The following is a 22395-nucleotide window of genomic DNA, read 5'->3' on the forward strand; positions in this document are numbered from 1 at the left end:
GGCAGAAGCTGCGACAGTGAAGGTCAAAGTTTGGTGGTGTCAGAAAAATAAGTAATGGGAAGTTTGGTAGTATCAGAAAAATACGTAAGCCCCCTTTTGTTGATGGAGAGAGACAGCAGCTGCTTCTTTCCACAATGGAAGCCATCATGACCTGCCCAGCCCAAAGTTCAGTCTGGTGGTGTATTGGAGAGAGGGCGTGTGTGGACACACTTCACGGCTCCGTGTGTTGTAAAAATAATCAGTATCTCCCGGAAGAACTATATTCCTAGGTTTTTTCACTTCCTCGTTCCCACTCGGTTGGAAGAGCATCCTTTTTTCTCCCTACTTTCCTTTCTCCCTGGCTGAACTCGCTGACTTCAAGGGTCGCACAGCTAGGTCGTAGCGCGCTCAGCCGGTGCTTTGCTGTTAGCTTTCTGGTTTGCGTCCGTGACTTTCTACAGGGTGCTAGATGCATTGAAAAGTCAGGTTGGTTATAAACCTTCCTTGGGGGGAAATATGTGCACACCCACAAGGATTTTGATAGTCCATGAATTTGCCTGTTTTCTGAACCTGCCCTTTCTTTAAATCTTGGGGATTACGGTCATGCAGGGCTGCTAATGTTTGCTTTACACTCGAAAATGACGCACTTCGGGGAGGAGTTCGATTGACGTCTAAAGCTCCACCGGGCGGGAGGGGACAAAGGCTTTTATGGGAAAATTATTTATTCCCTGAAAAATATTCGAACTTTCCCTCGTCCACCGACTCGGCCTCCACCAGAAATACTTATTGGTTCATCAGTCCCTAGCCGAGCGCCCGAGAAGCGCCAGGTGGGACTCCGAAACCGGACCGTGAGAGCAAGAAGCGCGCAGCCGGAAGTCGCCCCAGCCGGAGAGCTGGAAACCCGGAACGCGGATCTCCTCCCCCGTCCCGCCCCGCCCGGAAACGGCCCGCTGCTCTGGCGGCGCCCGCACTGGGCATGTGCACGCGGCGCCGCGCATGCTCCGTGGAGGCCCGCTTCGGTTTCCGTCGCGGGGCCCGCGGCGTCTCGGAGCGCAACCGGAACTAGCCGTTGCGGGCCGGCCTTCTCCGCGCTTGGGCCTGCAGGTGATCTCCGAGCCCCCCCGGCCCCCTCCGCCCTCGTCGTCCCCCTCGGTTCGGCCGCCGTCCTCTCGCAGCCGCCGGCATGAGCGCCAGGCCGTCCGCGTCGCCGCCCGCGCCGGGCCCGCGGCTGTTGCTGCTGTCGCTGCTCCTGCTGGGGACGGTCCCTGGCCCGCACCCGGGCAGCGCCTTCTACCTGCCCGGCCTGGCGCCGGTCAACTTCTGCACCGAGGAGAAGAAGACCGACGAGTGCAAGGTGGGGAAGGCCCAGCGGGCCGCCCGCGGAGGGGGCGTAGCTGTGGGTGGGGTCGCGTTCCGGAGCGGCGGCGGGCTGGGCAGGCTGGGCAGGCGGTGCGGGCAGGGGCCGTGCTTCCTCGGGGCCGCTTCCCAAAGGTGCGCTGAGCGCTCGGGCGACCCGTCCTCTTCGTCCCCGCCAGGTCTCAGGCACTGCTCCCGCGGCGAGCCGATCGCCCTTGGGCTGGCCTGCACGCAGCTCCCGGAGTGACCTGCCGCCCGCCCCGTGGGGCGCTCCCAGCCGAGCGACAACTTAGAGTAACTTTTCCTTGTATGGCTTCCCGTGTCATTGTATTTTTCTGGAATTCCTGGTTACGACGATTTATTCTCTCTAGGACTTTGGTGTCTCACATGAAGATTAGCAGTCGCTTACTTAACCTGTGGATCGTGACACCTCCTCTCATCAAAACTGCGTTCGTAAAGACTAGTTATCGAGACGCTTAATTCCTGGCCTTTAAATGTTATTTTTAGAAATCTCTGTAAACATATTTAAGAGATCCCAAGTGGGTTTCTCCGAGATAGTTTTAAATACTTTAAAGAGGCATACGGCGAAAGAATCTGTCTTGAAAGTGTTGGCTTCGTAGAACATTGGCCTACAAGTTTTTCGGTTTACCAGCTGATAGCGGTTTTTATGTTATTAGGTGTAGAGCATCACAATGTACCATTATTTCGTTAAGTTACTGAAACTTAACCATTTGCAGGATCGAGGCTCTCCTTGAAACCGTTCGTTTTTAACAGTTCAAATAATGATTCAGAAAACGTTTACAGTCTGCAGTTGGCTCATTTACTAACTTTTTAAAGCTGGTGTTTATTTTATGACTGTTAGCTTTACCGCAGTTGTGCGTTAGGGAGGCTGTTAAAGTTTTCACTGCATTTTGCTGTTTCTAGGTTTACATGTGTCCACTATGCAGTGTTACGTTGGCACAATCACGTTAGTTTTCAAAAGAAACAAACCAACCTGTGGCTGTGAAAATGCCAATGAATCTGGTTAAGAGTGCTGGCTGTTCTACCAGAGGTCCTGAGTTCAGTTCCCAGCAAACCATCTGTGGTGAGATCTGATACCCTCTTGTGATCTGCAGGCATACGTGCAGACACAACTCAGGCTAACAGTCGGCAGTATTTAACTGTGGTACTCTGTCTCTGCCTGCTTGTGGAGAGTTCAGGCCCAAAGTGAGATCCAGTCTTGTAGGCACCCTAGGTTTTGTCTTTTAGATATCTCAGCAGCCCGCCTTTACAACCACATACCCAGCCTGTGAGTGAGTGTGTGATGTCTTCATAGTGTCTCGGAGAGGAAAGTACCTTCCCAGCCTCTCCAGCCACCGCTGGAGAATAAAAGCTTATGAAGAGATTGATGAGGTCTGATGTGGAAGGTGTGTGTCCACGTCCCTAAAGAACAGACGAGGGAGCGTTTGGGACAAGATGAGTGTGAAGGAATTTATAGGTGGTCTGTAAGCTAAATGACTTTTTTTTCTCTCACGAGGTCCTTAAGTATCTTTGTGGAAAGTTTTCAGGTCCTTTGAGATTTTTAGCTTTGATAGATGTGGGGATAAACTAGGCAAGACATCACATCCTGGATGTCGGATTTTCAGCTGCTCTGTGTTGGCCAATAGGAACAAGGGCGTGTTGCTGGTCTCCCCCAGCTTGTCGGTGAGAATTTAAGCTTCTTCCCTTTTCTCTCACTGGGGAGGTATTCTGCATAGTGAAATTTTTATTACCTCAGTCAGGATGGCAGCTGCTTGTTTTGAGTGCCCCTTCCCTCTCTTCCTTACAGATTCATTTCACAGCTGGGAGGCTGGACAGCTAAGGTTTAGGTGCCCACAGAGTCAGCGTCTGGTGAGGGTTCATCTTCTTCCTGGTCTGTATGCAGGTGTCTTCATGTGGGAAGGATGAAAGAGCTTCTTTAGGCCTCTTCGAGGACACTAAACCTTGGTGGGCGTGCCCTGCCCAGACCTGGTCATCCCCTTCATAGTACCTTTACCTGAGGGTCTTCGTTTCAGCGCAGGAATTGGGACAGGAGAGCGGAAGGTTCAGACCATCCATCCTGTGTTTCTTAAGAGGACAGAGGGACTTATTTAAACATCAGAAGTGAACAGAGTAGCCTTCGATACTGTTCTCTTACATAATTCTGCTTTTTCTGCTCTGTAGCACAGGGACAGTCGTGTTTGCTTCTTATGTTTGACTGAGAGGAAGCATCGTCTTTGCACTGGATGTGTGCAGAGTGAGGCAGCTCTCGCCCTGTGGAGCACGTGCAGAATGGCCCTCCAGTCCTCGTCCTGCATTTTCTCAGGATGGATTTTGAGACTGAGGATGTGGATACTTTGTCGACTTAAAATTGTTGTATAAGCCTTGTGGCTGGGCACACCTTTAATCGCAGAGGCAGAGACAAGCGCATCTCTTGAGTTTAAGGCCAGTCTAGCTACATAATGAGTTCCAGGGCCTCCAGGGCTGTGAAGAGAGACCTTGTCTCAACAACAACAGTTTTATGTTTAATTTCCTGGCAGAGAAACAGGAGTCCACTCAACATAAAATCCTGTTTATGCTACTCTAGTTTCTGATTTAATGATCTTAGCTTTCATGAATACTGAATTGTCCTGGTTTACCCTGTTTTAGCATAAGGCCATTCCATGTGTGTACATTTAAATACCTGTGTGATCACGATGTGTGCATTCTTGTTTCTGTTAGAGACGGGAGCTTTTTATTAACTTATGCTGTCTGTGGCTTCCTAACCATTTGTGCTTGTCAGGCATTTTGTTCAGTTTCATTTTTTTATGTTGTAATTAGTTTGTTGAAATGTACTTAGCACGGATTAGTTGTGGATTGTTTTTTGTCAAGATTTATTTTACCTTTAATTATGTGTGTTTGTGTGCAGATGCCTATGAGTGTGGGTGCCTGTGGAGGCCAAAGGTGTCAGATCCTCTGGAGCTGGAGTTACCATTAGTTGTAGCCCCCAGATGGGTGGGTACTGGGAATTGAACTCAGGACCTGTAGAAGAACAGTGCTGGACTCTTAATGACTGAGCCGTCTTCCCAGCTCCTATTTGTGTATTCTTAAATGTAACTTTTTTCTCCTGGTTTTTCGAGATAGGGTCTCTCTGTGTAGTCCTGGCTTTCTTGGAACTCACTTTGCCGACGAGGCTGGCTTCAAACTCATTAGAGATCCGCCTGCCTCTGCCTCCCAAGTTCTGGGATTAGAGGCATGCACCACCACCGCCTGGCTGTAAATCTTATTTTTTAATTTTATTGCCTGTGTATGAGTGTTTTGCCTTTGTGTGTGTCTGTGTCATGTGCATGTTGTGTACCCAGGGAGTCTACATCAAATAACTTGGAACTGAAATTACAGAAACTTGTTAGCGCCTTGTGGATGTTGGATAGAACCTGGACCTTCCAGAAGAGCAGCCGGTGGTCTTAAGTCATCTCGCCAGCCCCCTCCTAAGTGTGTGTCTTGTGTGCCTGTGTGTGTGACCACCTGAGGGGACAGGGCTCAGATCCCACTCGAGCTGGAGTACCGATGGTTGTGAGCCACTGACATGGGAACTGGGAACCAAACTCAGGTTTGGTCCTCTTCACGAACAGCATCCACTGCTAATATTTATTTCTGAGTTGTTGAAATGGGGTTTTGCTTTCCTGACCTCAAGTACAAAATATTTCAGCTTTATCCTACCTACTGTTGGGATTACCAGGTACAGCTTAGTTATACATTTAATAACTGTATGATAATACCTGAGATACCCTTGTGTGTATGGGGGTGTTAAGAATTGAACCCAGGGACTTGTATATACTAGCCGTGTGCTCTACCACTGGTCTATAGCCCCATTTCTGGAAACATTTTTCATGCGTGGCTTTCAGTGCCGTTGAGGCATCTGGTTTTCCTTCCTCACATCTGTGCCTTATTTTGTTAGTTTTAAGACCATAACAACAAAGGCCTGCACTATGGGTTCTGTTCCTGCAGCCTCTCTTCCATGGAGGATGTGTGATCAGAGCGAGTGCATCTGCACAGGGTGAGGTGTACAGTTCCCTGTAGCGAGCAGCATAGAGCCACACCTGATGGAGATGTATAATCAACTCCTATGGTTAAAGTCTGACTTATGCCTGATCACGCAATGATCATCAGCTGCTTGCATATGCGTGGGCCTACGGGCAGTGCCCACCTGGCAATCCGGGATTGGCAGCCCATGCCTACTTAAGGGCTGGGAGAGGTTTGCCAGAGAGAGAGAGAGGGAGGGAGATGGAGAGGGAGAGAGAGGGAAATAGATTGCTGTGAATAAAGTCCTGAAAACTGCTGCAAGAAGAGCTCCGGGTGTTGCGTTTTTCCTTGCTGGGTCAAGTGTGGACGCGACAAGTGGTGGCCCGTACGGGGACAATCGTACGGGGAACCTCCAAATCTCTCTCCGTGGAGCCCAGAACTTGCTGCAGGGGGTGCAGCAGTAAGATTGAGGAATCGCAATAAATGTGGGTTTTATGGTCTCACCTGTAGAAAAGAGAGAGAGGAGGAGAGAGAGGAGAGAGAGGGGGGAGAGAGAGAGAGAAAGTGAATAAAGTCCTGGAATAAACTGCAGTGAGAAGAGCTCCGGTGTGTCGCGCGTCATCCTTGCTGGACGAGGTGGGGCGTGGCAGTGTTCCCACCGTTAGGAAAGTCTTGATTCAGGTAGCTGCTGTGTCTGGGTAGCTGTGGACCAGTCTCAGTGGAGTGAGTGGCTGTGCTTGAAGGTGAGTGACAGTTCACCTTCATGGTTTAACTGTCAATATCTGGCTCCTTAATGTCAGTTCAGACCTAAGAACTAAAGTAGCACAAGCTCTCAAAACATTGGAGAGATCATATTCTTAGGGGAAAGAGTAAGGTTTGCTTTGGTGGCACACGCACATCTTTAATCCCAGCATTTGGGCAGCAGAGGCAGGCGGATCTCTGTGAGTTCCAGGCCAACCTGGTCTACATAATGAGCTCCAAGACTAAAGAGACCCTGCCTCCAAAAAAAAAGACACTTGCCAGTGAGCCTGACAATCTGATTCAATCTTTGGGATCTGGGTTCCACATGGAGGAGAGAACCTACCCCCAGAAGGTCTGCTCACACACACACACACACACACACACACACACACACACACACACACACACACACACAGAAATTTAAAGAAGAAAAATTGAAATTCTTCGCTGTACTGTAAAGAACAATGACCAACTCTACCCCCTAGTGGCTAACAACAGCAAAGCTCAGTACCATTAGTTCAGCAACCCTGATAAAATGAAGGCTTTCTCAGTCATACTTTTAAACCTTCCTTTCTTGGAGTTATTTTTAGAAACTATAGATTGTTTCAGTTTAGTTGCCTTCAAACATGGAATGAGTCAGATTTAAGAAGGCAGGCCTGTGTGTTGCTCTGAGCAGAGCAGACTGTCTCTAGCATTTGACTGAAGTAGTATGAAGATTTTGAAGTACTGAAACAAAAATCAGTTTATGTGTGTACTTATTGTTTCAAGTGGGTAGCATTTACTGACTGGCATTTGGTTTCATACCCTCGTAGTTTTCTCTGGAATAAAAGTGTGGATTCTTACCTTCTGGAAACCTAGGAGAGTGTGGGTGGTATTTCAGGATTGGCGTTGGGAAGACTCAGTTAGCCACAGTAAATAAACATTTTACCAGTTCTTCCTTCCAAAGCTGTATAGCTAAGCGCACGAAACAAAGTCACAGGCATGCAGCCACATTACAGCAAAGTAAACCTGCATGTGTGCCCTCGCTGGCCTGTACTGCCCTCCTCACACCGGGGTTCTTAAACTGCCTGTCCTCAGTCTTCTTACACACATCTGCCACCTGGGCTTCTAGTAAGTTTTCTAGTTCCTGTGGCCACCGGATCCTTCCTTCTCTGTTGCTGTTAGGTAAACTGCTGGGGGGAGGGGGCACTGCTTTCATCCTAGGATTGGCAGACAGGCAGGCAAAGCTGAGTTTGAGGCCAGCCAGGGCTGCACAGTGAGAGCTCAGCTTAATAGAAAAAAAGTTGAAAAGAAAGAATTCCCATAAAGGGCAGGCCTGCTAGATGCCCTCTGCTATAAAGGTGATGACTGCCGGTCGTAGCCTTTGTGTTCCGGACACAGTAACTCAGTCAGTCTCCATAACCACTCTGGGTTTTTAGATGGGGAACAATGGAAACTCAGCACTTAATTCAGTTCACAGAGGCAATAGAGTTCCGCCAAAAAGCAGGTAAGCCCAGGACTGTCTGACGCCACAGCTCTGGCTTCTCACCACTCTGGGATGCCCTGTGCATTTTCCTTCTGTGCTGCTCTGCCTCCTAGGAACCAAGACTTCCAGAATTGATGTTAGTCCCCCCAAAAAAGTTATTTGTCTATGTAAAGAATTTCAATTTTTTTTTTATTTTTAGGGTATTTTTAGACAGGGTGTTGTATAGTCCAGGTTGGCTTTGTAATCCGAATGTCTGAGGCTGGCCTTGAACTCTTGGCCTCCTGTCTCCACTTCCTAAGTGCTAGGACTACAGGTGTGCACAGCACCTGCTCCACGGTCAGATGTATACTCCAGTCTTTGATACACTCTAAAACTGGAACTTTATTTTTCAGAGATATGAGGAAATAGCCTTGAGTAAATAATAGATCAGCTTCCGTGAACAATAAAACACTCCCACCCTTTCTTGTAACCTGAGTTTCTACTTAACAACTTCCTACTAAGATTTTTTTTATCATGTCTGCATTAAGACTTACATCAGTCCACTTCTCTAACATTAGGCAGTGGGATCTTGTGTGGCTTTCCCCATTGTATTTTAGACCCTTTTATGACTGCCTGGCTGATGGCTTTGATCCTTATACAGTGGTGCCTCCTCTCTGAGCGCCCTTTCCCCACTGTAGGTGTTAGGTGGAGCTGATGCGGTGGCAGTGGGAAGAAGCAGAATAAAGGCCAAAGCAAGAGCACTTCAGCCTGACCGTGTGTCTATAGCAGTAAAACAGTTCTGACTGAAACAGAAAATAGAAACATGCACTGGGAAGGTGGATTTAGAAGGGACACCCCCGCACTCTAAATTAGATTTAAAAAAATTGCCATATAAATTTTTTCCCAGGATTCATAGAAGATTTCTTTAAGTGCAAGAGTAGAGTCATTCTTGCCAAACTTAATAAGAAAAGTTAAATATTTAGTCCCATTTTCCTTCCTGGATAAGTCTGTTTTGAAGACTTGATACCAGAATAGAAAGGGCCCAATTCCCCAGCACAGCTTCCTAAAAGTGAACTCTTGGGAGTAGGTCTGAAATTAAGATGAACATTGGCTGATATTGCATAGGTCCAATGAATCAAGGCAGTATCTTCAGTGTGCCCTTGGCATTTGGAGTCGTTGTCGAACAGCAAGCTTTTCTCTTTTTTGAGACAGGGTACCACTCTGTAGCCCTGGCTGGCTTGGAACTAGCTGCACAGAACAGGCTGGCCTCCTAAACACTGGGATTAGAGGTGTGCATCACCACGCTCCACCACAGTGGCTTTTCATACTATGTACAATATATATGACGTTTCCATTTGCTTATATATTTTGATCATATTCATCCCACCCTTGCCCATAACCTAAATGCCTCTCATAGTGCTTGCTGTTTTAATGAGAAAATTAAACCCCCGCAGAGACTCGGTAACTCTCCCTAACAAATGCAAATATGTCAGCACTGTGTGCATGCACTGCCTACAGAGGCCAAAAGAGGGATTGGATTCCCCTGGAGCAGTAGTTACAGGTGGTTGTGAGCCGCTGAATAGGTGGTAGGAACTGAATCTGGTCCTCTGGAAGAGCAACCCGTGCTCTTAACCTCAGACACCTCTCCAGCCCCCATAATTTATTTTTTTATATTAAAAATGACAAGTACCTCCCCTCATGAGCATGCAAATTTGCTTTCATTTTCAGTAATTGACATAATTACATTATACCAAATAATTGTTCTGTCAATTAATGTTTGATTTATATTCTTATTTTCTGTACCCATTACTCACTCAGTATTGTGTAAAAACTTTATTGGCTATAGTCACAAGCAGAAAAGCTTAAGAAACCCACTGAATAACTGAGATCTGATCAATGGCTGTGCAGAAGCAATGACCCAGCGTGTACAGTCATTTCTGCTTTTACGGCTACAGGATCTCCTACAGAAACCCAGGGTTATCCATATACTAGTGAATCTCTATTCAAGCTCAGGATGTTCAGACTAACAGATAACAAGTATACATATTTATTCATTTAATTTATAATTGCATGTCAGCTATGGAGCTATGGACCATCTTCTTTATGTACCATTTTCTTTTATTATCACCTCATTTAGTCTTTACATTCAAGGTCATTACTTGTCCAAGATCACATGTTTATTGAGACTGGACCTAAAGTCTTAAGACTTAATTGTTTAATGTGTGAGTATTGCCATGGGTACCTGCAGGCAGGTATGTGTCACCCCGAGTGGTTCTAGGAACTGCACTCAGCTCCCCTGGAAGGAGAGCATGTGCTCCTGAGTCGTGTCTCCACAGCCGTCTGCTGCTGTGCTGTCACCAGACTGATCTCGTGCTTCTTATGTGCAGTGGTAAAATGAGCTTTGTCTCTAGGCGGAAGATTTGTGAGGAATACTGTTTTTAGAAGTTTTTATGGAAAACTCTTGATAATAACAGACTTTTGTATCACAAAGCAGAACCAATACATACTGCATAGAGGCATTATCCATATCTTTCCTATGTGTACAATTTGAGGCTACTTTGCTAGATCATGAAAAGTTGACAGAGAAGGTAAATTTAATGGAGGGTTTGCTATTAGATAAAAATGCCAAGTGCATGGTTAGCAAAAACTAGTAAGATGCACATAATTTTCGAGAGTGGGACAAGAACCGGTGTGAACCTTAGTGAGCAGCAGAGTCAGATGCGTTGAGGTGGACACACTTGGTTTAAATGACACTGTTGTAGAAACAGAGGCTTTCCCGGCGGCTAGAGTTAGTGAAAGACGGACCCTGAGCCAGGGGTATGGTGCTTGTCAGTGATCTCAGTGCTAAGGAGGTCTACCTCCTCTAGGAGGAGGAACGTGAATTCAGGATCAGCTTTAGCTCAATGGCTGATGTGGGATCTCTGTATGCTGTGAATACCATTGGTTAATAAAGAAGCTGTTTTGGACCTGTGATAGGGCAGAACAGAGCTAGGCGGGGAATACAAAACTGAATGCCAGGAGAAAGAAGGTGGAGTCAGGAGAAGCCATGTAGCCCCACCAGAGACAGACACCTAACCTTGCTGGTAAGCCACAGCCACGTGGCGATATACAGATTAATAAAAATGGATTAAATTAAGATGTAATAGTTAGCCAAAGGGAAGCTAGAGCTAATGGGCCAAGCAGTGATTTAATTAATACAATTTCTGTGGTTTCTTCGGGGCTGAGCAGCCTGGGACAAACAAGCAGCCCTCCTACAACACATAGCGAAACCCTAACTCAGAACCAAAAAAATGTAGTTTTAGAAGGAGCTAGGCCGGATGATGGTGGTGCACACCTTTAATCCCAGCACTTGAGAGGCAAAGGCAGAGGCAGGTGGATCTCTGTGAGCTCAAGGTCAGCCTGGTCTACAGAGCTAGTTCCAGAACAGCTAGGGCGGCTACACAGTAACCTTGTCTCAAAAAAAGAAAAACAAAGGAAGACTAGTAAACCTGATTTGTAAGGCTATTTTAAATTGGAATTTAGACATGTATGGGTTTAAGGAAGTGGGTAGCTGTAGAATGGTGGATATTTTTTCCCGTAAACCCCAGGACTGGCACCTGAAGCTAATTAGGGTGTTAAATATAGCAAGGAACATGCAGGAAATGTTTTAACTTATTGGTAATATTAGATCTATGATAAAAATGCCAATAAAGTTGGTAGTGTTAGAGCTGTAATGAATGTAATGCTAACAGGGCAACAATTTCAGGGTGTGTGATCCCAAGCATCAGAGGTTCAAGGTCATCCTTGGCCCTACAGATAGGTCAAGTCCAGTCTGGGCTACATGGGACCCTGCTCCAAAAACAAGTTATATGAGAGAGCAAGGTTGAGTCCGTTAAGTTTATTTGGACTAAATAAAGTAAATTAATTTGGTCTTGGACAAATTTAGAAAGAATATTTGAAAAGAAGCAACGTATACTTGAGGATGAGCATTTAGCTTTGGGTAGAACGCACAGGAGAAATGAGTCTCTTTGAAGAATTTCTACACGGGGACAGAGAGAGGTTGCTCAAAGGACCTTTGACCTTCTATAATACTAGGACACTTTGGTGTTTGGACCGTGAAGTTTGCTGTAGTTATGCTTGATGACGCATCTGTTGAAAGTGTTGTGTGGGTGTAGCCGAGTCCTGGGAAAACCAGCTGGCATGGTAAAGGGGGCAGCTGAAAAGATTGCAGCCTTCCGGTTTTCGGGGTTTCCTCTAAAGATGAGGCTTACAGGGAAATGGAGTCCAGCGCAGATCACTGCCTGTTGTCAGAAGGCTGGCTGTCAAGCAACAGGTTGTTTTTTACGCTTTTAGGTGGTTGAGGAGGAAAGAAGAAAATTATTTAGTAATTATTGAGAATCCCATGAACTTCTGTTTTTATTTTAAAGACCATTCAGCTTACTGGACCTCAGGCATGGCCTCAGTTCCCAGTTGTCTGGGCTGCTTTTACACCACAGGGTAAAGCCAGTGGGTACTACAGGCCCTAAATGGTTTTCTCTGTCTCTTTATAGGAAAGGTTTGAAGCCCTGGGATGGAGTAATAAAATGAGGGCTATTTTTTCTGGAACAAGGCTCTGGTGACTGGAGTGAAAATGTTAAGTATACAAAGAGATTATTTATATAAACGGCACCAAGCAGCTTGATATTCTATTACTTCTGCCCAATTTAGAAGCCATTGGCCTCCTATGGCCATTTAACTTTAACTAGCATTAAATACAAGTCAAGAATTCCGTTTATTCAGCTCCAGTAACTGACCACATTCTAAGTGCCCAGTGGCCTCCATGGCCTGGAGGTTGTCACGTCCAGCAGTGCAGATGAAGAACATTGGCATTGGGTTCTGTTGGACACCGCTGCACAGTAGGATGCCCTCAGCTTTCATCTTGGGCATGCCATTGCTGAAGCTTCTCAAAAACTGCTAGGAAATGGGATTATCGTTCTCATTCTTCAAACGAGAAAACGTAGACACGAGAAAGGAACCTGCCTGTCCACCAGGTGGGTCAGAGTGAGGACTGAAGCCTTGGCAGCCTCGCTTCCCAAGACGAGGTTGGGAAAGGATACGCCTGATGATGATAGCATTGTAGGTCTGCAGGTTTTGAAACTGAAAACTTAGAAAGTCTCAGAGAAAGAAATCTGGAGTCATGTAGGAGAAATCTGGAGATTAGCCTGAATTAGATTTAGAGTCCTTCCTTTCTTTATTAGATGTTAGAGTATTTGAATTTAGGTTTGTCTTTATAGCTATGTTAGTAAAGAGTCTTTTAACCAAGTAAACCATCAGCTACAAGTTTTACCTTTACAGTGGTTGTGTATGTTTGACTTTAATTACTCAAACATTCTGTGATGCTGAACTCTCACGTCCTGCCGTCTTGTTTGCTGATGACCATTGGCATATTTTTATGCAGAGAGACGGCAGCCAGTGTGGGCTTTTGAGTTGCTATTTTCTTAAGTATAGAGTTTGTCTGTGAAACTTGTTTACAAAGGTTAATATTGCCTTTAGGAGTTTAGCTGATGAACACAGTAATTTTTTAGACTCTCTACCTGTTTGTAGTATCAGTCTTTTTTGTCTGTATCTTCTCATTCTGTTAGGCACTGTTTAAAATACAAGATGAGTATTACCACCATTTTGCCCATAAGGAAACTGAAGCATCTGTGGGGAAACTGACTTGTTAAATAATTTGTCCCAGATTACACAGTTAAGCGATTGGACAGGGTTTGTAACCCAGGCCATCTGACCCACAGTCTATACTTTGATCTGCTCTGTTTTACTCTTCCCCTAATGACAGGGAGAGGCAAGCATGTTGAATTCAGGGACAGTCCTCAGAAGTTGATCTGGATAGTGAGCAAGCAGTTTTCCCTGCTGAGCTGTCTTGTGGGCCCTATTGGCCTGTTACATTGCACATTGCGTATCTTGTTTTGCCTTTTGGTAAGTGGGGGGTAGTAGAAAGTCTTGAGTACTGGTGAAATTGGAACGGCATTGTGGCTTTATGCCATTCTTGGCACCCTCTTGATCTCATCCACAGGTAGCCACAGCAGTCTTGACTCAATGAAGATATTTGTCTCAGTATTTGGTTAGCCCCCAAAGTGTTTGAGGACTCAGATGGCTTCCCAGGAAGCTACATCTATATCTAGGAGCAATTTTGAAAGCTGTAGTAAAAAGATGTTTTTTAAGAGGTTGAGTTAGCCTTTCTCCCTTTCCTTTGTGTTGAACGTGATCTGGTTACTAATTGTAGTGCGTCATTCTCCACTGATTGCAGTGGTCCAGCAGCATTAGACCGCGTGGTCTTCTCCTGGCTGCTTAAGAGTGCATATAATGCATGGGATTCTATTTACAGAGTGGTTAGTTGAGAAAATCCAACCACTGTGGCAGCATTTCTTGATTATGGTGTGTTTTAAGGGAGAAATTGCTGTTTTGTTTTGTTTGAGACAAGGTTTCTCTGTAGCCCTGACTGTTCTAGAATTAACTTTGTAGACCAGTTTGGCCTTGAATTTAGAGTTTTACCTGCTCTGCCTCCCAAGTTCTAGGGTTAAAGGTGTGTGCTCAGCAAAAGTTTTTTTTTCTTATGTTTGTTTATTTGTTTGGTTGTTGAGACTAGCTCTGGTTGTTCTGGAACAGAAATTACTTTCTAAGAGGTACATTTTGTTTTTATTTAGGAGCTGTGCATATGTGTGTGCTTGTTCTCCAGAGGCTGGAAGAGGGCGCCTCGTCCTTTAGAGCTGGATTGAGGCTGTGAGCTGAACTTCAGGTGCTGGGGACTGAACTCTGGTCCTCGGCAAGAGCACTGCACCCTCTTAACCGTCTCCTCTTCTCTAGAAATAAACTACTTCTGTGCTGTCAAATGAAGCTGCTGAATTTAGAGAGCAGGCTTAGAAAACAATGAGACAAATGCTTTTTAAATATCTTATTTAACATTATAGAAAATTTAGAATTTAAAAAGCATTAGAAATACTGGAGACACATGAGTAAAAGTTACATAGGTTTTTTTTGTTTTGTTTTGTTTTGTTTTGTTTTGTTTTGTTTTGTTTTGTTTTTCAAGACAGGGTTTCTCTGTAGCTTTGGTGCCCGTCCTGGAACTAGCTCTTGTAGACCAGTCTGGCCTCGAACTCCCAGAGATCCACCTGCCTCTGCCTCCCGAGTGCTGGGATTACAGGCGTGCGCCACCACCGCCCGGCTCATAGGTATGTTTTAAATGCATATAATTCATTAATCGAATATTTATGATAGAGTGGTTTAATGGTTGGAGCACCTGTGCTGTCTTCAGGGTTCATGCTCTAATCCTATGCTTCCTCATTCCAGGCTGAGATAGAGCTGTTTGTTAACCGACTTGACTCCGTGGAATCTGTTCTTCCTTATGAATATACAGCGTAAGTTTCCTGCTTGGTTTTTGTATAAACTTTCATGTGACGCGCCACAATTCTGTGTTTAGAGCTTTTAATTTCCCTACAGAAATAAGTTCATACTCATTTCCTAAATGCTGAGGGCCTAAAGATTTGGGTAGAGGTGGTGGAGACGGAGTCTCACTCGTTCTGGCTTCGAACTCTTGGCAAATCTCCCGTCTCAGCCTCTCAGTTGTTGGGATTGCTAGAAAACACCACACCCAGCTCAGAACACTTTGAGGTAACACCTGCTGTTCTGGAGCTGGAGAGATGACTCAGCTCAGAGCACATGTGGTCCTCCAGAGGACCCGGGTTCAGCTCCAGCACTCCCGCGGTGGCTCCAGGTGCAGAGGGTCCCCTACCTCTTGGGGCCTCCATGGGGACCTGCACACATGTGGGGGCAGCATGTGCACACACAGCAGCAAATTCTGCTTGAAGAACTGGACTGCTGTTCTTGTGTCGCTTTGTAGCATAACTGATGGATTTTCCTTTTTTACCTGATTATAAAAAATTAATTTTGTTCCTTTTAACTTTTTATTTATGTGTATGGGTGATTTGACTACCTGAATGTCTGTGCAGCACACGCATGCCTGGTTTGGGGGCAGAAGAATGCATCAGGTGCTCTGGAAGTGGTGTTAGAGATGGAGATAAGTCACCATGTGGGTGCTGGGCTGGATCCCACGTTCTGAGGAAGAGCCAAGCCCTAGCTCTACTCATTCTGTAGACAACAGAGATCCGCCAGCCTCTTGCCCTCCCCCCTCGCCCCGAGTGCCACAACAACTGGCTTCCTAGATATTTTTGAAGAGAATTCTGCTTCACATTGTCCTCAGAAAGAACTACTGTTTTGTCTCTGAGACATCTTTTCCTCAGATTTTTAAATGTATATACCCATATTTGTATAGTTTATTTTAAGCAGGAGTGAGTTTATGTTTGATTTGCACCTTTCTCGGCAGGATTCTCTCTCATGTCAGTCAGTGTGCGGTCAGTTTAGTCTTTTTTGTAACTTGTAAGAATTATGTATAGCCCAGTTGCTTAGTTACTTATTTAAAGTTATTGCTTCTTATTATTTCATGTCTGGGTATGTTTGTGGGGTCAGTGTTCTCCATCCACCACTGCATGGCTTAGCTAATTACAATGAGGTGGTCAGGCTTGTGCATGATACTTTACCCAGTGAACCATTTTCTGGCTTTCCAAGTTGTTTTATAAAATGTGCTGCATAAAAATGCCTGTAGTCACTGAACTGCTGTATTCCATGTTGGCTGTTACATAGTTCCTAGATTCTAAAGGAGTTAAAATTTCTCTGTTTCTCAGGCTGGAGAGATGGCTCCATGGTTAAGTGTACTGCCTGCTCTCCCAGAGGACCTGGGTTCAATTCCTAGTACCCACGTGGCAGCTCACAACCTGCCTGTAACTTCAGTTCCAGGGGATCCAACACCCTCACACAGACAATACAGCCAAAACACCGGTGCTTACAAAATAAAATCATAAGATTTTTTTCATGGCTCAAAGAGTTCTAAAACACAATTTTTGCCACACAGAAAAAGTATTTGCCCAGTAATCTAAGTGTATGTAAGAAAGGAGTGCAGAAGCCGAGTTGAGTTGACAGCCTTCTTCACAGAGCCTTTGATGCCCTTGTCTGGTGTCTGTCTGTTAAGGCGTCGGCATGTCTTCTTCAGTCTTTGTTCCTGTTGGGAGCATTGACTGGGTCTGATCTCTGAAATGCATCCTCCTCTCAGTGGCCGACTGTCCTGTCTCCATCGTGACGCCAGTGTCGACATGGATACGGATGCCCTGCAGTTTCTGCGGCACATTGAAGCCCAGCATCACTAAGCTAGCTCGTAGTACATGGCCATTACAGAAGAGGCTGGGGTAACTGGGTGCTGCTTTCACCAGTCTGAGGTCTCATAGTGAAGGGATGGGTGGTCGCCATATCTGGGTGAGGCAGTATAAATTGGTGCATCTTCCGGAAGTGTCGTCCTTAACATCCATTATGAAGTTACAACAAGCTGAGTGTGGTGGAGCACACCTTTAATCCCAGGAATTGGGAGGCAGAGGCAGGTGGATCTCTGTGAGTTGAAGGCCAGCCTGGTCTACAGAGAGAGTTCTAGGACAGCCAGGGCTGCACAGAGAAACCTGTCTCAAAAAAAAAAAAAAATTTACAACAAAAGATTAATCCTGAAAAATAAAGCTATATTATAAATAATTTTATAATTTTGCAAGGATAAGCTACAATGTTTAATTTTTTTTCAAATTCTTAGTTGTATATAACACAGAGAGTTTCTGGATCTGGTGGGACCTATGGTGTTTGGGGTGTTCCTCGTTGAACGAGCTGATAAAATACAGGGTCATTCAAGATTGTGCAGAGGTGCTTACCTCGTGGTTATCTTGTTTAAATGTTAATGCTCTTTCCTCAGGTTTGATTTTTGCCAAGCATCGGAAGGAAAACGCCCATCTGAAAATCTTGGTCAGGTGTTATTTGGGGAAAGAATTGAACCTTCGCCATATAAGGTTTGTATTTAGTGTTAAATAAAAATTATTTAGTAATAGTTTGGGGGGTTCTTTTTGTTATGAGAACTGTCTCAAATAACTTGAACCTTACCAATAAAGAGCTGCCCCCCCTTCTTTTTAATCTTATTTTATGTGCGTGTGTGTTTTGTCTGTGTATATGTCTGTGCACCATTTGTGTGCCTGATTCCCAAAGGGATCCCTTGGAACTGGAGTTGCAGGTGCTGTGAGCCGCTTTGTTGGTGCTGGCAGGAAAACTGGTCCTTAGCACTGAGCCATCTCTCTAACCCCAGTAGTAATTTCTTAAAGCCATGGTTTAGAAAGACCTTTCTTCTCTTTGTAGTGTGTCATTGGCAGGTCTTTCTGACTGTGTTCACACAGCGTGCACTGTGACACCCTTGGCAGGTCTTTCTGACTGTTCACATAGTGTGCACTGTGACGCCCTTGGCAGGTCTTTCTGACTGTTCACACAGCGTGTACTGTGACACCCTTGGCAGGTCTTTCTGACTGTTCACACAGCGTGCACTGTGACGCCCTTGGCAGGTCTTTCTGACTGTTCACACAGCGTGCACTGTGACGCCCTTGGCAGGTCTTTCTGACTGTTCACACAGCGTGTACTGTGACGCCCTTGGCAGGTCTTTCTGACTGTTCACACAGCGTGCACTGTGACGCCCTTGGCAGGTCTTTCTGACTGTTCACACAGCGTGTACTGTGACGCCCTTGCAGCATACTGTCCTTTTTCTAGCCATGCGAAGGTTGTCTCTGTCACTTTCTGTCTGTTCCTTCTGTTTGAACAGTGTCTATAGAGTTCCTCTGTTTCCAAGTGTGACATGCCTGGGCTCCTCGACTGGTATTTTGAGGAGATTTTTTAAATGTAGTTTTTGGTCTTTGTTTAGCTTGTCTTTCTTTTGACTCACTAGAAGTGTTTTTGAGGAATGGGGTACAGCTGACTTGGTACAGTGCTTTACCATGGACAGTAGCCCGGGATCTCCCCTCAGCACCACGAAGCCAAGCATGGTAGCACAGCCTGTCATCCCAGCAGGAAAAATCAAGTGTCCTCAGAGGCAGACTTGTCTCAAAGACAAAAAGAGTAGCCAGGCAGTGGTGGCGCACACCTTTACTCCCAGCACACAGGAGGCAGAGACACATGCATCTCTGTAAGTTCCAGGCCAGCCTGGTTTACAGAACCAGGTTCAAGGACAGCCAAGGCTACACAGAGAAACCGTGTCTCAAAAGCTGAAAGAAAAGAAGGAAAGAGAAAGAGGAGAAAGAAAGAGGTAGGAAAGAAGAGTCAGTTAGTGTCTGTGACATGAGGGCAGCAGGGATCTCACCCTGCAGGGACAACACAGCCTTTGGCGCACCAGTCAGCTGGGAAATGATGGAGGAAGGTCATTGGTTAAATAAAAAGAAACTGCTTGGTCCTCATTGGTTAGAAGATAGGTGGGAGGAGTAAACAGAACAGAACGCTGGGAGGAAGAGGAAGTGAGCTCAGACTCCACAGCTCTTTTCTCCGGAGCAGACGCCTCAGAGAGACGCCATGCCCCAGCCCGACCCAGGATGGACTTAGGCTAGAATCTTCCCGGTAAGACCGGTGCTCACAGATTATTAGAGATGGGTTGATCGGGATATCAGAATTAGCCAGTAAGGGGTAGAGCTAAAGGGCCAAGCAGTGATTAAAAGAATACAGTGTCCGTGTAATTATTTCGGGGCAAAAGCTAGCCGAGCAGGCGGCTGGGGTGTTGGGGACGCAGCCCTGCCGCCCATATTACTACAGGGAAAGTCAGGAAAAGAGAGTCTGCCTCTAGGCGGACCTCACTCTCGACATTTCTAAATGTGTGGACCTCACTCTCGACATTTCTAAATGTGTGGAAGACAAAGGAGAACAGAAGGACGCCCAGTGCAGAGAGTTGTGCACCTAGCAGAAACTTTAGGATCGAGGTCTGTGGTGAGCAGGGCAGGGTGGCATACGTTCCTGTGGGTGCTAAGGGCCGTCCAGGTCATCCTAGGCTATATAGCAAGGTCCTGTCCACAAGCCAAAAGTTAAATTCTCATTGAAGACTCAGGCATATGAAAACATGGTGTTGGGAGGTGAGATTTTTCTCACCAGCCATCAATGTATTGCGGTCTACACACACATTTAGTTTTTTGAGTCAGGGATTCTCTGTGTGGCCCTGGCTGTCCTGGAACTCACTCTTTAGACCACGCTGGCCTCAGGCTCAGAGGTTCATTTACTTCTGCCTCCTGAGAGCTGGGATTAAAGACATGTGCTGTCACCGCTCAGCTAAGCAATATATTTTCATTTCATTTTGATTTCCTGTATTCTATTTTCAGATGTTTTTATCCTATTTAAATCTGCAGTAAAAGCAAAAGTGATAACCAGTGACAGAGGAGACTCCACATCTGTCATCTGCTCTGCCACTGTTTTCCTGTGACATCTGCTTAGGTCAGGAAAAATAGAGCATAAGACACCATGAGGATCATAAACCTCATTCACATCTGAACACTCATTCATTCATTTACTGGGTAAAGCGTTTGTGGTTTAACTTCTTTCTGTGTACCCCGGGCACTATTCCAGATAGAGAATATGACAGTGGACAGGACTAAATAAATCTCTGGCCTTTGTGACAGGAGGAGACTGGAGACAGCTAAAGTGTTTAGTGTGCCAGTTACTTGGAAGGAACTCCTGAAAATAAAACAGAATGTGGAAATAGGCTCACTGAGAGGTGACATTAAAAAATGTAAGACCTTAAAAATAAGTAAGGGACTAAGCCACACAAATGCCTAGGGAAAGTATTTTAGAAGCAGATAGCAAATGCCAGTCCCCTGTGTGAACTTGCCTGGAGTGTTCAAGGTACACACACAAGTACAGCTGGAGCAAGTGAGTGATACAGAGCCTAGTGAGCCATGAGGGGAAAAGAGTTTTGGGGCTGCATTGTAGGAGGAAGTGTTGTGTTGTACAGGTTCAGTGGTGGAGCGCTTGCTAGCGTGCCTGAACCCTTGGATTCAGTCCTTGGTGCTGTCGGAAGCGTTGGGCCCTTCACATCTGAGCAGACTTAGAGATGTCTGCATCAGCTTGGATCTTCCCAGGTGCTCACTGTAGGGGCGTGTTGAGAACAGACTCAGTGTAAGGAGAGAAGCTGGGAGAGCCAGTTAGGTTTTATAGCCGGCCAGACAGGACTTGAGGCCTTAGGCATGACTAGAAGGGAGGAGATTGTGTAGCTGGAATCTTAGAATCAGCCTGTTTTTTTGAAAGTGGAGCTAAGAGAGCTTGGAGTGATGGATCAGTGGTTAAGAGCACTCTTCTGGAAGGCCAAGGAGGTTCTGTTCCCAGTGCCCACAAAGCAGTTCAGGGATCAGACACCCTCTGCTGGCCGCTATGGGCACTGCAGGCAGGTAGTACTCTACATGCAGGCAAAGCATAGGCAAAAAGTGGAGCCAAGAAAATTGGCTAAGGAAGAGATAAAGATGTATATTAATGATAATGGAGAGTGGCTGACCATGCACACGGCACTCTCCTCTGCATGGACATGCACCACGCAGCACTGAATTTAAGTAAAAATGGGGCTTGCGTGTCATAAAAGGGATTGGTTTTCTTGAAAGCTAATAATATGCTTAAATTCTTGATTAAATTCTTATCAAAACTTAAGTACTGGGGGGCTGTAAAGATAGCTCAGCAATTAAAAGCACTGGCTGTGTTTCCAGAAGATCCTGGTTTGATTCCCAGTACCCACATGGCAGCTCACAACCATCAGTCACTCCAGTCCCAGAGGACTCAACGCTCATCCTCCTTAGTTTGTGTCATTTATGCCTTGGTTTTTCTAATCTTTAAAATGTGAATAAGGAGGTCAACCTTATTCATTGTTGGGTAGAACACGCGAGCCTTGATAAATATGATATGAATATGTGTAGAACATAGGGAGCGTTAGGGGAATGCGAGCTATTGGCAGATAGTCAGGTGTCATCCGGGCTGAGGAGACGACTCAGCTGACAGAGTGCTTGCTGATAAGCATCAGGACCTGAATTTAGGACCCAGCACCCACTTACAAGCTGGTACATTAGTGCATGCGCCTGTAATCTTCGCCGGGAGCTGCACGTCAGTGAGCTGCAGTTCACTGGTAGACCTTGTGTCAGGACTGGAGTGGAGAGTGGTGTAAGGATGGCTGACATTGGCCTGTGACAGGCCTCTGTGTGCCGCCCCGTGCACACCTCCTTTGGTCTTTTCTTTTTCCTTTACAGTTGAACACAGAAGTTGGGTCAGCTGACTCCAGTTGCCAGCCGTTAGGTTGAGGCATAACTGGCAGGGGGATAGTGCACATCTCTGTTCATTTGTGTTACAGCTGTGCCTCTGACTCTGCCGTGTGCGTGCTTCGGGACCGTGGTACTAGCACTGTCGGCTGGCAGATGGCAGCAGTGGGCTGCTCTAGTGGACGCCACTGCTGTAGCTTGCTATCACGTACCACGTGCACAAGTACACGCTAGCCAGGTGTGGTAGTCCATACCTACCGAGAGCCCAGCGTTTGGGAGGCTTGGGTAGCTAGAAGGAGCTTGAGCACGCAGTCAGACTGTCGCATAGTAAGACCTTGTTTCCAAAACAAACAAAGTGGCAAGTCAGGTGGGCTACTTAGAAATGAAGCATAATTAGAAATAATTTTTTCATTACAGATTATTATGGTTTATTTATGTAGTTGATGTGTCACAGTCTTCTGGAAATATGGAAGTGTTTATATAGAGCGTTCTGTTTGGTTCTAGTTCTGGAGGTTGAGCGAGCCTCACGCTCGCTGCTCATCTCCTGCTCTTCCGGTGCCTTCTACCCCGCCCTCCAGTCATCGTGAACCTGTCATTATTGTTCTGTGAATGAAGTCAGTTCTGGGCTCAAAATTGGAGGAACCTCTAGTTTTTAAATTTGATTTAGAAAAAAATTACTGATCTTTATTTTACCTTTTTTATAAATAGAGTCCTGAAAAATGAGCTGTCTAAACTTGA

General features: G+C 45.8%; 1 protein-coding gene across 1 annotated transcript in view; it reads left to right on the forward strand.

The window, feature by feature from the left end:
- Window positions 1-982: 982 nt before the first annotated feature.
- Window positions 983-22395, forward strand: part of Tm9sf2 (transmembrane 9 superfamily member 2) — a 50310-nt gene continuing 28897 nt past the window's right edge. Inside the window, exons 1-3 of the mRNA XM_075949005.1 lie at window positions 983-1333; window positions 14828-14895; window positions 17322-17415. Coding sequence (XP_075805120.1) covers window positions 1163-1333; window positions 14828-14895; window positions 17322-17415 — 333 coding nt within the window. The 5' untranslated portion in view covers window positions 983-1162. The remainder of the gene's footprint in view (window positions 1334-14827; window positions 14896-17321; window positions 17416-22395) is intronic.

This window comes from Microtus pennsylvanicus, chromosome 15 (assembly GCF_037038515.1).
Source record: "Microtus pennsylvanicus isolate mMicPen1 chromosome 15, mMicPen1.hap1, whole genome shotgun sequence".
NCBI lineage: Eukaryota > Metazoa > Chordata > Mammalia > Rodentia > Cricetidae > Microtus > Microtus pennsylvanicus.